Raw genomic sequence first — 12,554 nt, forward strand, 5'->3', positions numbered from 1 at the left:
ATAAGACTTATGAAAGTTCAAAGTCATCTTAATCCTGTCATGATTGTCATTTTCTAAAATGTGGGTTTCACAAGTAAGCCGTAGTAAAAATAGGTGAGATTCTTCTCCTGTGCATGTGAAATTTATAACTTGAAGAAAGGCATGATTTTATCTAAGAAAGAATCTTCTTTCATAAATATATCTGTAGCTAGGGACAACAGGAATGTTTGGAAATAATAACCACTTTCTAAAAGATAATGTCCCCTCAAATGGGGATCTTACACAAATAAGGAAACTTCTAATTAATTTACCCCCAATTAAGATCTCAGCTCCATGAGAAGGAAGAGGTGTGGTTGATCAAAGTATGGATGGTAAATTTGATTAAGTTGAATCTTACATGCCATGGTAATATGATACAGGGATAAAAAACATGGACGTGGGTATTAGATAAATCAGAATCTCCATGGATACCTGCTGCTTTTGACGAATGACCTTGGGCAAGTCAGTTAACCTCTCTGTGCTTCAGTTTCCCCTTATGTAAGACACAGATAAGAATAACACCTTTCTCATTTGATGAGCATTGAATGAGATGGCATATGTCAAGTGTTTTAAGACAATATCTGTTTCATAGTACATACTCAAAAATAAATATTACTGGCTATTATTACTATTATTAATGTTAGAACTGAGTGACTACTGTTTTTTCACTTTAAACAGCTGCACAAGAAAAATAGAAATCAGAAAAGAAGACTTAAGACTTCTTTGTTCTGAAGTTTAAAAAAATGTCATTTTTCTATGTACAAATGTAACAAGTGGTGGCAAGTTCATGGAATCAAACAAACTGTGCAATTGGGGATAGATATAATAAATTATGTCCATCCTCGAGGATCTCTGCATTTAATTAGGAAGATAAGACTCTCATGCATTAAAAGTAAACAACAATACAGCATAAGAGCTGAAATAATATATCTTCTGAATTTACATATACAATGTGTGAGGCCTCCTGAGAAATTGTTCCTGCTTTAAAAACAAATTTTTTTTTGAAATTTGCCACTAACATCCATGGTTGGGGGTATAAAGTCTGCGTTCCCCTTTAAAGGTCTTTTGGCAATGTCTATCAAAATGAAAAATACGCACCTTCTGACCGAGGAATTCTAATTCTGAAATTTATTTTATGGATATACTCTTACACATGTGCAAGGAAATATGTATAGAGATATTACCTACAGCACTAGTCTCATGGAAATAAATCACAGAAAATGTATGTGGTGGAATACTACACAGCCCAAAAAGAATAATATGGATATGTAAGTGTTTATGTGGACGATGACCTAGTAGTACTATTACACAAAAGAGCAGGCTAGAGGAGAGGATATGTAAAAAACTCATATGAAAAGCTAATCAATGTGCTCTGAGCCAGCAATTCCAATTCTGGGTATATACCCAAAAGAATTGAAGGCAGGATCATGAAGAGATGTTTGTACACCCGTGTTCATAAGAGCATTGTTTGCAATATGTAAATGGTGGGAACAAACCAAATGTCTATCGACAGATGAATCAATAAGCTAATTGTCAAATATTCATACAATAGAATAGTATTCAGTCTTAAAAAGGAAATTGGCACATGCTACAAAATTGATAAACCTTGAGAATATTACATTAAGTGGAATAAGCCAGTCACAGAAAGACAAATACTGTATGATTCCACTTATATGTGGTAACTAGGGTAGTCACACTTAGAAATGAATGTAGAATGGTGGTTGTCAAGAGTCGGGGGGGGGAGTGGAGAGCTGTTTAATGGTATGGAGTTTTAGTTTTGGAAGATAAAAAAATTCTGGAGAGTGGTTGCACAAAAACATGAATGTACTTAATACTACTGAACTGTACACTTTAAAATAGTTAGGATGGTAAACTTCATAGTATGTGTATTTTACCACAATTAAAAAGTTTTAAAATAAGTTAATGTATTATGTATCTGTTTGTACATATATAGGAATTTCTGGACAGCCTATTAACAGCACTTTCTTTTTTTTTTCATTGCATACTCGTTTTAGTTTAATATTTTCATCATTTTTAGGCTGTCAATAAAAAAAACTTAAAATCATTTGATAAAACGCACTTTTTCATTGCTATGTGATGTGGTGCCAAAAGAGTGGAAGGAACAGAATTTTGTTATGATTTCCTGGGATGATATAAACACATGGTGGCAAAGGACGGTCAATGAGGACACAAAGATAAGTGAGTTTCCCTAAGTGCAGAGAGCAAGCCAGACAGAGTACCCGGGGAAGTTCTGTCCAATTTTAGAAATGTTAAAGTGTGAAGAAAAAAACATGCAGGTTGTGTTTAGGTGACTGAGCGAACCAGTCTGACAAGCATCTCGGAGATGTGCTCGGGGATGACACTTAAGTATATTGAGGCCATATTGTGGCAGCGTTTAAATGATCCACTGGGGCCTTTAGATTTTGTTCTGATGATAATTCACAGCTGTGGAACATTCTGAGCTGGAGACTGCCAGGTAGGAAAGAGGATACAGGAAAATTAAAGAGCACATTAGACTGAATGCCAGTTGGACTGGGGAGGGGAGACAGGAAGGAAGCCAGGAGACAGTAATTCAGGGACAGGGTGATGAGGTTCAGACTTGGCACGCGTATGTACCATTTCTTGTCCTTAACCATCCTCTTATCCTTTATTCTTTCATTTGAGTTTCACTCCTTTTCTCTTTCAAACTGCCCAACTCCTACCAACTGGGTGCATTCTATCCTCATCTGGTTCCAGCCTTCTTTTTTTTTTTTTTGTAATTAGCTATCTAGTATTTATAGTCATCTCTAGTCAGATGCGTGGTCACTTAATATGAACAGCACATGCGCTGTGTATGGTTCATCTGAGTTTGTCTATAGGGATCTTTGTCCGGCTCATAAAATTAGTGTGGTCAGACTCCTGTCTGCTGTCACTTCTACTGCTCTGCTCCAGCTGACAGCTCATAGAGGTTTGCTTTCTTCACTCATTTCCTGGCCTCCAGGGCCTTCCACTCCCCCACCCCCAACCTTGAAACCCCACTTTTTCCACAAGGCTTTCCCTTACTGCATCAGTCCTCAGGAACATTTCTTTCCTTCAAAGCACTTAACAGGCCACTTAACAAACAGTACTCACTAGCATCTAGTCAAATGTAACCCTGTGTCCCATATTTATCTGTGCATGTATTTAGGCATTGTCATCTCCTCTGCCAGACTTCTTGAGCTTGGTTCGCCCCCATCCAGTCACAATGGTGGAAGGCTCTGAATCCCACCCTGACACAGCAAGTGCCCACCTAGATGGTAGCGGTCATCACACAACTCCTTGGACTCTCTGGGGCCTGGGCTTTCTTACCTTTTAAATGGGGATGCTGTCTGCTTTGCTTGGAAAAATATAATTTTATGACCCTGGGTGAGCAATAGACAAACCCTGGCTTCAAAACTCACCATCTCATGGTAACATTGTGCTCTTTTGATTACTTCTCTGGAACTCATTTCTCCTACATATAAAAAGAAGGAGGTTAAACTAGACTTCTCCAAGAGTGGTGCCCAGGGTTCCTGGGATCCTTTCAGGGGGCAAAACTATTTGCATAACAGTTTTAGAGTTATTTCTCCCTTTTTATGCTATCAGTGCACAGTGTTTCCCTGGAAGCCATATGATATGTGATGTCATTGCTGTAATGATAATTTGTGAAGGGCTTATTACTGTAATTTTTAAATGAATTAATATTTAAAATTTTTCCACAGTTCTAATTTTTTAAAAAGTAAATATATGTCCTCCACAAACAAAAGTTCTTTGAGATCCTAATAATTATTTTTTAGAAAGCGCAACATTGATTTTTTTTTTTTGGGGGGGGGTGTTATTCCACTTATTTATGCATTCATTGGCTGACTCTCGGATGTGCCTTGACCAGGGATTGAACCCACAGCCGTAGGGTGTGCGGCCCTTCCTCTAACCAAGATACCTGGCGAGGGGATGAAATTCTGATAATTTTTTTATATATATATATTTTTTAATCTTTAGCTGAGGACGTGCTTATTGGTTTTAGAGGGGGAGGAAGGGAGAAAGATGAGAGTAACAAGGACGAATTGCCTCCTGTAACCGCATCTACTCAGGACCGAAGCCGCAACCTTTCCGTTTACTGACGACGCCTAACCAACTGAGCCAAAGAGGCTACAGTGGCCAGGGCCTGATAATTTATTTTTTAAAGATTTTATTTATTTTGAGAGAGAGAGAGAGGGAGAGAAACATCGATGGGCTGCCCCTGGCAAGCCTCCAACGGGAGACCTACCCGCAACCCAGGCATGTGCCCTGACCGGGGATCGAACAAGAGATCTTTCAGTTTGCAGGCTTGAATCTCGACCGTCTGAGCCACACCAGCCAGGGCCTGCTAATTTTTAAGTGTAAAGGGGCTCTGAGACTAAAATATTTAAAAATGGCTGAACCAGATTTGTAGAAGCTCTCAAAGGTCATTGATTCACTCAAATATTTGGGTCTTCTGTGGCCAAGTATTTTTTAGATACGGACAAAGTCGTGATAAAGACAAGGTCCCTGCTCTTACAGAGTTTACATTTGGGATAGATGACAAACGGATATATTAACAAGGAAATTTCTGAGAGCAGCAAGTTTCATGAAGGCATAAAGCAAGACACGTGGTTCCTGCACAAAATGCACCAGCAATCCCGGCAGTAACACTCAACAGCGCGGTGGCCTACTTCAGCCCGTTGCCGCCCCCTAAGGCCCTCAGCCTTCCAGGGTGCCCCAGCCCCTGAAGCGGGTGGGGGAGGGGAAGACAGCGGCGGGGCGCTAGCGTAAGATGACGTCACGATCCCGCACCAGCCAATCACGGGCGGCCCCTGTGGAAGACACCGCAGTGGCCGACGGCCTGCGGGCGGCGCTGTGGCCTGTCAGGCGGCCCCACGACGCCGCCATAGCCCCTCGCCTGCCCCGTAGCCAACGTCTCCGCTGCCGGCCCCGCGCCGCCGCTATGGCCGACGTGGAAGACGGCGAGGAGCCCTGCGCCCTGTCCTCTCACCCCGGGAGCGCAGGCTCCAAGTCAGGAGGCGACAAAATGTTCTCTCTCAAGAAGTGGAACGCCGTGGCCATGTGGAGCTGGGACGTAGAGTGCGATACGTGCGCCATCTGCAGGGTCCAGGTGATGGGTAAGCGCTGCACGCGAGGCCCGGGCCGTGCTACGGCCTCCGCAGGGCCGGCTCCGGGCGGGGGGACGCGCGGAGGCTCGGAAGGACCCCTGCTCGGGGGTCTGGGGGCGGGGTGGCCCTGTCTTGGAGCGAGGGAGCGGGAGGGTGGGGGCAAGCCCGTGCGGGGGCCGCCACCTGGGGCCGTGGGGTCCCAGTACCTGGGGCTGCACTCTAATGAGAGAAGCAGGCAGTACACTAGAGGAATTAAGACAATTTCAGGTAGCGATGGCTGTAAACAAGAATATACATCTGTGCGGTTTGGTGGGAGCAGGGAGGAACCACTTAGGTTTGTGTGGCCACCTCCCGGCCCCATCCCTAAGAGCAGACTGCAAAGGGTCGGAGTAAAGGCCTTGGTTCAGCAGAGCACTTCATGAGTTCTGATCACACAGCAAAATGATGGCTCTGGTCATCTTCCACACAAAAAACGGTATCCTCAGTCTGCCCTTAAAAGCTGCAGGGAAAGAAAGTGTGCCCGGCCATTGCGTTTGTGGATTAGCTCTTGCTGTCCTGCTGTTGGCTTTTAAGCAGGTCAGACGGCTCTCACGTGGCTGGAAAGGGCACAGTGTGGTTCGAGAATATTTAAGTTTTGTGAGAATTGAATAAAGGTAAGCCCTTTACTTAGAAACACAAAACTTCCTGACTCCTGCCTGGCATAGGATGTCATTTCCTGGAAAAGATGCTGCCCTGCTCTGAGTCAGGCCTTTGTGGAGAGCCTGCTTTTACAAGTACGTCTTACTCCTTTCCTGATATTTTGAATAAAAATAAGAGGCCAAGTGAAACCTTTCAGAACAGCTTCACCCTATTTTGCTTTGTATGGTTTCTGTTTTAAGACCTCAGGCCACCTTGGAAAAGAGGTGCTGTTTAAATACAAGTTATATTTTTAAATAGGGCATTTAAAACTATTGCGAGAGCTTCTTACATGTTGTTTCTTGAAGAAAACTGAGGCTTCTATCATTTGAAAACGTCGTGTCTTGCCCTGAAAAATGAGAGTTGAAGAAACTAATTTACAGAGAACTCGCTCTCCCTTCTTGAGGGATGAAACTTTAAATTTGCAAGAATCACGAGATTTCTCAGTTTACACTCTCTTTAGGATGCCCTCTTGTCTTTACTCTTAAGGACTTGTTTCATAGAGGATTTACAACAATGGGGTTCAAGTATTTTTTTATTTTTTACTTTTGAAAGAGCTTGATTCCAGGCATGATCCACTTATTGTGCATATTAGGTTTTTAAAGTACCTACTTTATTGGCCTGCAGTACATTCCTGTCATCACATACCCCACCCCTTACTTAAGTACTAGACTCATATTTTCCAGTTTGGGTGGCATTTTTAACTTAACACAGGTGACTTCATTTTTTTGTCCTTAAGCAAGACAGGCTTTGCTAAAAATTTTGTCCCCCAAATTATCTTTCGTTAAAAAAGAAGACTGTTTGTAGAAAGGCATTTTATTTTTCTCCCCAAAGAAAAATTTTAAACTAGTGAGGAGAAATGTAGAATTTAAAGTAATGGTTGAAATCTTGCAACAAATAAACTTTACTTAGGGTATTTAAAGTAAGCCAAAGCATGGGCTATAAATGGCTCCCATTCACATTGGCTTTCTAATTATAGTAAAAGTGTTCTGCTACTGTGGATTAATGTTGCAGATTAACAACAGCTATACTTTCAGTTCAGGAAAGTATTCTGGACTAGACCTTTGTATTTAGTTTATGAGGTGTTAAAATCCACTCAGTGGTCAGGTGACACAGAAGGAAGTTTGTTTTTCAGACTTTCCAGTCCTTAACCCTAGCGTCGTTCTAAAAGTTGTTAAGTGTTATTGTAGTCTTCAGAAATGTGCTGTCTCAGATATTAGGAACATCATCAAAAGAAACTTTCTCCTTTTATCTGAAACTTTGGGGATTTTTATCCACTTAAGTCAGTTTCTGGTAATCTAAATCGAAGCGATAAGCATAATTCAGAGATTTCTAGATTCTGCAAAAAGAGCCCACTTAGTACCATTTCCTTAATATTTGGAATTCATCTCCAATAAATATCTTCATGATTTATTATGACTGACTTTTTCATCCAAGATTTGCCTGTCAGCCTGTTGTGATGTGGTTAATGCTCTTGGTTTCTACTCCCCTCCTTCCTTTCTGAAAGGAGCAAGTGCTGCTGAGGAAGAGAGGGTTGGTTTCGCTGGCGCTGCCACATTAGAAAGAGCCAGAACCCTTCCTGATTCTATGTTAACTTGGACAGTTGACACAGCCTTTTGGGACCTTCTTTTCCTAATTTGTGAAAGAGGTAGCTGGGCCCACAAACACGTAGTTCTGTGATTGCACAGAACCAGCGCCTTATCTTCACTCTTACGTGGTGATCCTTAGGATACTTAGTTGTTTCCTTGTCTGTACCCCCATTTGCTGTGGACTCCGTGTCCCTGGTGCATGGCTCCTTCCACAGAGGAGAGGCTCAGTAATGGTGGAATTGAAGAAAGTCTTAAGAGGCAGTGGTTTTCAGTCCACATGGAAGAGGCCAGAGTGGTGTGTTTTTCTAGGTAAAAAACATATAAAGAGAAGCAAATCCCTGCGCATGATCCAGTGTAAGAGAGAAGCAGGCTTCAGCTTCACCATGTGTCTACTTTTACAGAATTATTTTTCTCCAGTTTATGTTAAAAACTCTTTTTCTGTTGGTGTGAATTTCCTCTTACCCACCACCTTTGACTCCTCTTCCAGCGAATGTATGAATCTATTTCATTAGTCCCTGAAATAATCTCTATTATCTCCTTCATCAAGCAACTTAGTTTACTTGAGATTCCCATTCCTAGTATTTACTCCCAAGTAATTTATTAAAAGACTTTGCCATTGTTAGGTAAATGTTTTGGGCTCAGACTTACTTTGTAAAGGGAGCATTTTCTTAGAAAGAAAAAAAACCCCCTAGTTTTTATAAAGTATTTTTAATTATTTTAATTTTTATATAGATTATACAATCACATAATTAAAAAATTTAAGACAGTATACAATGAAAACTCCTGCCCATTCAATCCCCTCCCAAGTAAACTTTATCGTTCGTATCTTGGATATCCTCCTAGAGTTTATGTATGCATGTATAAGCAAATACCAATATATATGCATGGCTTATTTAATTTTTAAATTTTATTTCTTCAGTTACAGTTTACGTTCAGTATTATTTTGTATTCGTTTCAGGTGTACACACATAGCAGTTAGATAATCACATACTTTATAAAAAGTGTTCCCTCCTACATTTTCAGTACCCACCTGGCATCATGCATAGTTATTATAATATTGACTATTCCCTGTGCTATACTTTATATCCCTGTGTGCACAGCTTATTTAAAAGCGTGTCTTGAAAATAAACAACCCCTCAGGTTGAGATCGTGAACATGCCCAGTGTTATAACAACTTCTGATATAGTGGAGTATGGCATATTTTTCTCTAGTGGTTGGTTGTATCCACTGTCAGGACATCTTTTCATCAGATTTGTAAAAATAGAGGGTCAGTAACCCTTGTAAAATTGCTTCTGGTCATAAGTAAGTAGAGTGTCTTGTACTTCACTCATCTTTAAACAGTTATGTTCAGATGAGAAATTAATAGTATGAGTCTTTTGTCTCCATTTCTAACCCTTTGGGCTTTTTTTTGACTTTGAAGTGTCTGGGTTTTAAAATTACATTCTGAGCATCAGAATGAGAATTGCTATTTGTTTACTTTTAGATGCCTGTCTTAGATGTCAAGCTGAAAACAAACAAGAGGATTGTGTTGGTATGTTGTAATTTAGTTCTCTTGCTTTTTCAACTGAAGGTTTTCTCTCAGTGGGGATGTTTGAATTTGCTGTTAAGATTGACTTTACCAATATACAAAAATAAACTGTAAAGCAGTGATCTATTATTAATGTAAAATGTGCTGGTTCTTAAAAGGCCTTAATGGAATTAATCTGCAAGTGTTTGTATTGCCTGTAATTAAGAAGAATTGGCTATATTAGTATTTCAGACATGGGCATAGTGAACATTTTGATAATCCAAAAAAATGAATAATTCTCTTCTATTAAGAAAATTATATAAGAGGTATTTGCCAAAATATTATGTAAACTTTGAATATGTTATAGGTCAGTTTTGGTAGGGTTTCATTCTAATAAAGCATTTCGGTTTTTAATACCCTTATGATATGTTTAACTTTTCAATTATTGTAGGAAAAACTCATAAGTCTCTTTTGGGGATGCAGTGTGTATATAGAAATGTATTACGTTTTCTTTACAGTCTAAGACAACAGAATTTGTCTTAGGCTAAATGTTTTAAGCAGTTCAAAGGTTTGTATGTCCTAGTTCTCGAAGTCATCACATCTAGATTACTATATAAAAGTGTTTAAACATTTTTCTAGAATGAAAGGTTAACTTTGTGTAGGAACTGAGTAGAGGTGAGCAAAGGGAGAAAAAGCGGGGACAACTGTAATAGTATAAACAATAAAAGAAAGGTCAACTTTGTACTTTGTGTTGGTGTGGTTTACATGCGGCCTCTTATTAATGATTTGTGCTGTTTTGATCAAATTTTCTTCCTTATGAAACACTAGAATAATTCCCTCTTGCTTTCTACCCTCTATAGCCTGTTTACATGAGAAGTTTTTTTTTTCCTTTTCTCTTTTATTCCTATGTCTTTCATTGTTCTGTTATCATATAGCTCAGTTGGTCAAGCAAGGGACAGATGAAGCTCACATTTGAGATTGTAGTCCAGATTGTGGGTAATTTCCCTTGGTTTAAAATTTTTCTTTCATGTTGTTTGTTTAAAAAATACTAACTTGGAAATTGTGAGGTGTAGGCCAGCTTTCTTTGATTACAGAAAGACCTTTCTTTCCAGACATCCACTTTGAAAATTTCTGTTTGTCACATGAGGAATGGCACAGCCTGTTGATGACTTAACACAGCTCATCACCACTTCTAGGAAACAGCTCAGTAGATGTACAGCTGATAATATTTAGAAGCATGTCATCTATTTTTAATAGCCTACCATGAACTGAAAGCACTTAAAACTCACATTGGTAAATAAAAATCAGGAGGACATTTGTTAGTGAAATATAGCCCCAAATGTCTCCAAGGTCAGTGCATGCATGACTAGGAAGGTCTGGCATCTAAGGAAGGCTCAAGTCCTTTAATCTCCTAATTTCAGGAAGACAGCATATGGAGCTGTGTAGGAACTGGGGGCCACCACTTCATCCAGATTCTAGAACAGTGATGGAAAGTCCCCTAAGCCCAAACTTTACATGTGTAAGTTTTTATTTCTTTATAGGTAGAAAAAATTATTTTTGACCAATTTGCCATCTTTATTTGAGATTATGAACCATGATTATTATTCATAATATAAAATAAGATACATATTTGAGCTCAGTGATTTAAAGTGAAATGTGTAATGTCAGATAATTTTTTTTCCTTTTAGTGGTCTGGGGAGAATGTAATCATTCCTTCCACAACTGCTGCATGTCCTTGTGGGTGAAACAGAACAATCGCTGCCCTCTCTGCCAGCAAGACTGGGTAGTCCAACGAATCGGCAAATGAGAGTGGTGGAAGGCCTTCTTAGTGCATGCAGCTGTCCAGAGCCCTGGGGGACCCCGTTATCAAGTGCCCTACAAAGGCAAGGACACTCTAGGAGACTGAGTCCCCAAACAGAAGGAGATGGATCTTTGGTCTTTGAGGACTCATCAAAGGCATGGGTTAGCTTTTTGTCGATTTTATTTTCAGAAACTCTCTACAATTAAGAAGATAATTTATTAAAGATGCTCTTTCCTATCTCTGTGGTATGTGTCACACTGCTTAGAAGTGTTATAAAGGAGAAGACTCCAAATTGAATGATCTTTATAATTTACTTACTGATATCCAGGGGGCTGTGGAAACAGTTCCATTCAGAAGAGACCTTTTTGCATGCTTATGGTTGATCAGTTAAAAGAAAAAACAATGTTACAGTAACAAATAAAGTGCAGTTTAAAACCCAACTTTTATTCTTAATTTGTTCCTGGTATTTATTTTAGCGAAGGGAATGGTTCTTGAAATATTTATTTGATAGGACAGTTCTAAGTTTGGACCAGTGAGCAGCGTAAATAAAATTTAATCTTTGGATATAGGGGATTTTGATTGTCTTTTAGGTTATCATCCTCTATCCTTAACTCATCAAAAAAATCTAGATCTGCACACCTGACTGTTCACTTGTTCAGTGGTAAAGGACAGAGGTATTTTCAAGTTTTACCCAGATTATGATGTAATTTAACAGTGTTTTAGGTGGACTGTTAATGAGGGGAAAATGTTTACCACTACAGCATTGGATCAAAAAAAGTTTATTTTATTACACAGTGTTTTAATAAATGGTTTATTCTGTTTACTTCATTTGAATTGTCATTATTGCATTTTATGTACAACTTTAAATCTGATGTTAATAAACTGATTTGTCAAGTGACTCCTGTTTCATTTGAAAAAATATTTATATGCTCTTTCATTTGGTAATAAGAAAATTTTAAGTTTATTACCTGGAAACATGTAAGTGTGAAAAAATACTTAAATTTTATCCAACTCATTCACATTTAGTGGAGGCTATCTTGTAACAATTTATGGACTACAAAATCATTTTGAATTTTTCCATAAAAGAGGCTACTGCTAAAAATTTTTTAAATTACAATCTTTGCAACTTAACCATTAACTTCTGCAGATTCAGAGGTGGCCATTCTGAATCTTTAAAGAATGTGGGTACATAAGAGAATGTTAAAAAATAATTAATAAAAATTAAAATTCTGTATGCATTTACATTGGCCATTAATCAGGTTTCATTATAAATTTTCCCTTTATGTATTTTTTCACAACTGTCCACTGAAAAAATTATATACGAATATGAATATTAATATGTTTGACTATTTGAATGTGCTTGTCATGGGCAATGAACTATTTTAACAGCTTTTTGACCTTTTTAAAAGGTTGTACCTATAAAAAGTGAACCAAATATTTCACTTTCAAATGTTATCTAATGAAATATTAAAAATGTTATCTTAGTCATTGTGACAGTATGTAAATTAAATGTGGAGGATGGTGGTAATAAGTTGGTTTTCCACAGCGAAACTGCTGGTCAGCCACCTAACAGCTCTGTTGCTGTTACACAGCAGCATCTGACAGGGACGAAGCAGCACCGACCCTCACCACCCTGGAGTGATAGCGCACCTGCATAGCCATGCGAACGTTCAGAAGAACAAGCTGCGACATTTAATTAGGAGTTCCAACACAAAAGTTGAGCATTGAGCAGGTTTTTCTTTCCATTTGGATAAATAGTGTTGAATTTTATTTTACTAGTGTATCGGGAGCACATTTGTGATCATGAGCTATTTAATTCTCCATCTTTGCAAGTTACC

General features: G+C 38.9%; 1 protein-coding gene across 4 annotated transcripts; it reads left to right on the forward strand.

Annotated features, from left to right (window-relative positions):
• Positions 1-4,860: 4,860 nt before the first annotated feature.
• On the forward strand, positions 4,861-12,168 carry RNF7 (ring finger protein 7). Of its 4 annotated transcripts, none has more exons than XM_054595094.1 (4): positions 4,861-5,153; positions 8,892-8,939; positions 10,337-10,434; positions 10,604-12,168. In XM_054595094.1, exons 1-4 carry the CDS (start codon positions 4,979-4,981, stop codon positions 10,658-10,660), a joined length of 378 nt encoding a protein of 125 aa, XP_054451069.1. In that variant the 5' UTR covers positions 4,861-4,978; the 3' UTR covers positions 10,661-12,168. The 4 variants fall into 4 exon arrangements, with proteins under 4 accessions (XP_054451069.1, XP_054451071.1, XP_054451070.1 ...); XM_054595096.1 differs by having other exon boundaries at positions 4,861-5,146; positions 10,604-10,735; XM_054595095.1 differs by lacking the exon at positions 10,337-10,434.
• Positions 12,169-12,554: the final 386 nt, after the last annotated feature.

This window comes from Pteronotus mesoamericanus, unplaced genomic scaffold (assembly GCF_021234165.1).
Source record: "Pteronotus mesoamericanus isolate MK-2021 breed Mesoamerican mustached bat unplaced genomic scaffold, CSHL_Meso_final scaffold_54, whole genome shotgun sequence".
NCBI lineage: Eukaryota > Metazoa > Chordata > Mammalia > Chiroptera > Mormoopidae > Pteronotus > Pteronotus mesoamericanus.

Excerpts from the sequence above, each read along its gene's own strand:
- RNF7 (XM_054595094.1), top strand. The coding sequence starts at position 4,979 with ATGGCCGACGTGGAAGACGGCGAGGAGCCCTGCGCCCTGTCCTCTCAC. Across the intron at positions 8,940-10,336 it reads CAAACAAGAGGATTGTGTTG|GAAGACAGCATATGGAGCTG; the intron begins GTATGTTGTAAT and ends TCCTAATTTCAG. Across the intron at positions 10,435-10,603 it reads TAAGCCCAAACTTTACATGT|TGGTCTGGGGAGAATGTAAT; the intron begins GTAAGTTTTTAT and ends TTTTCCTTTTAG.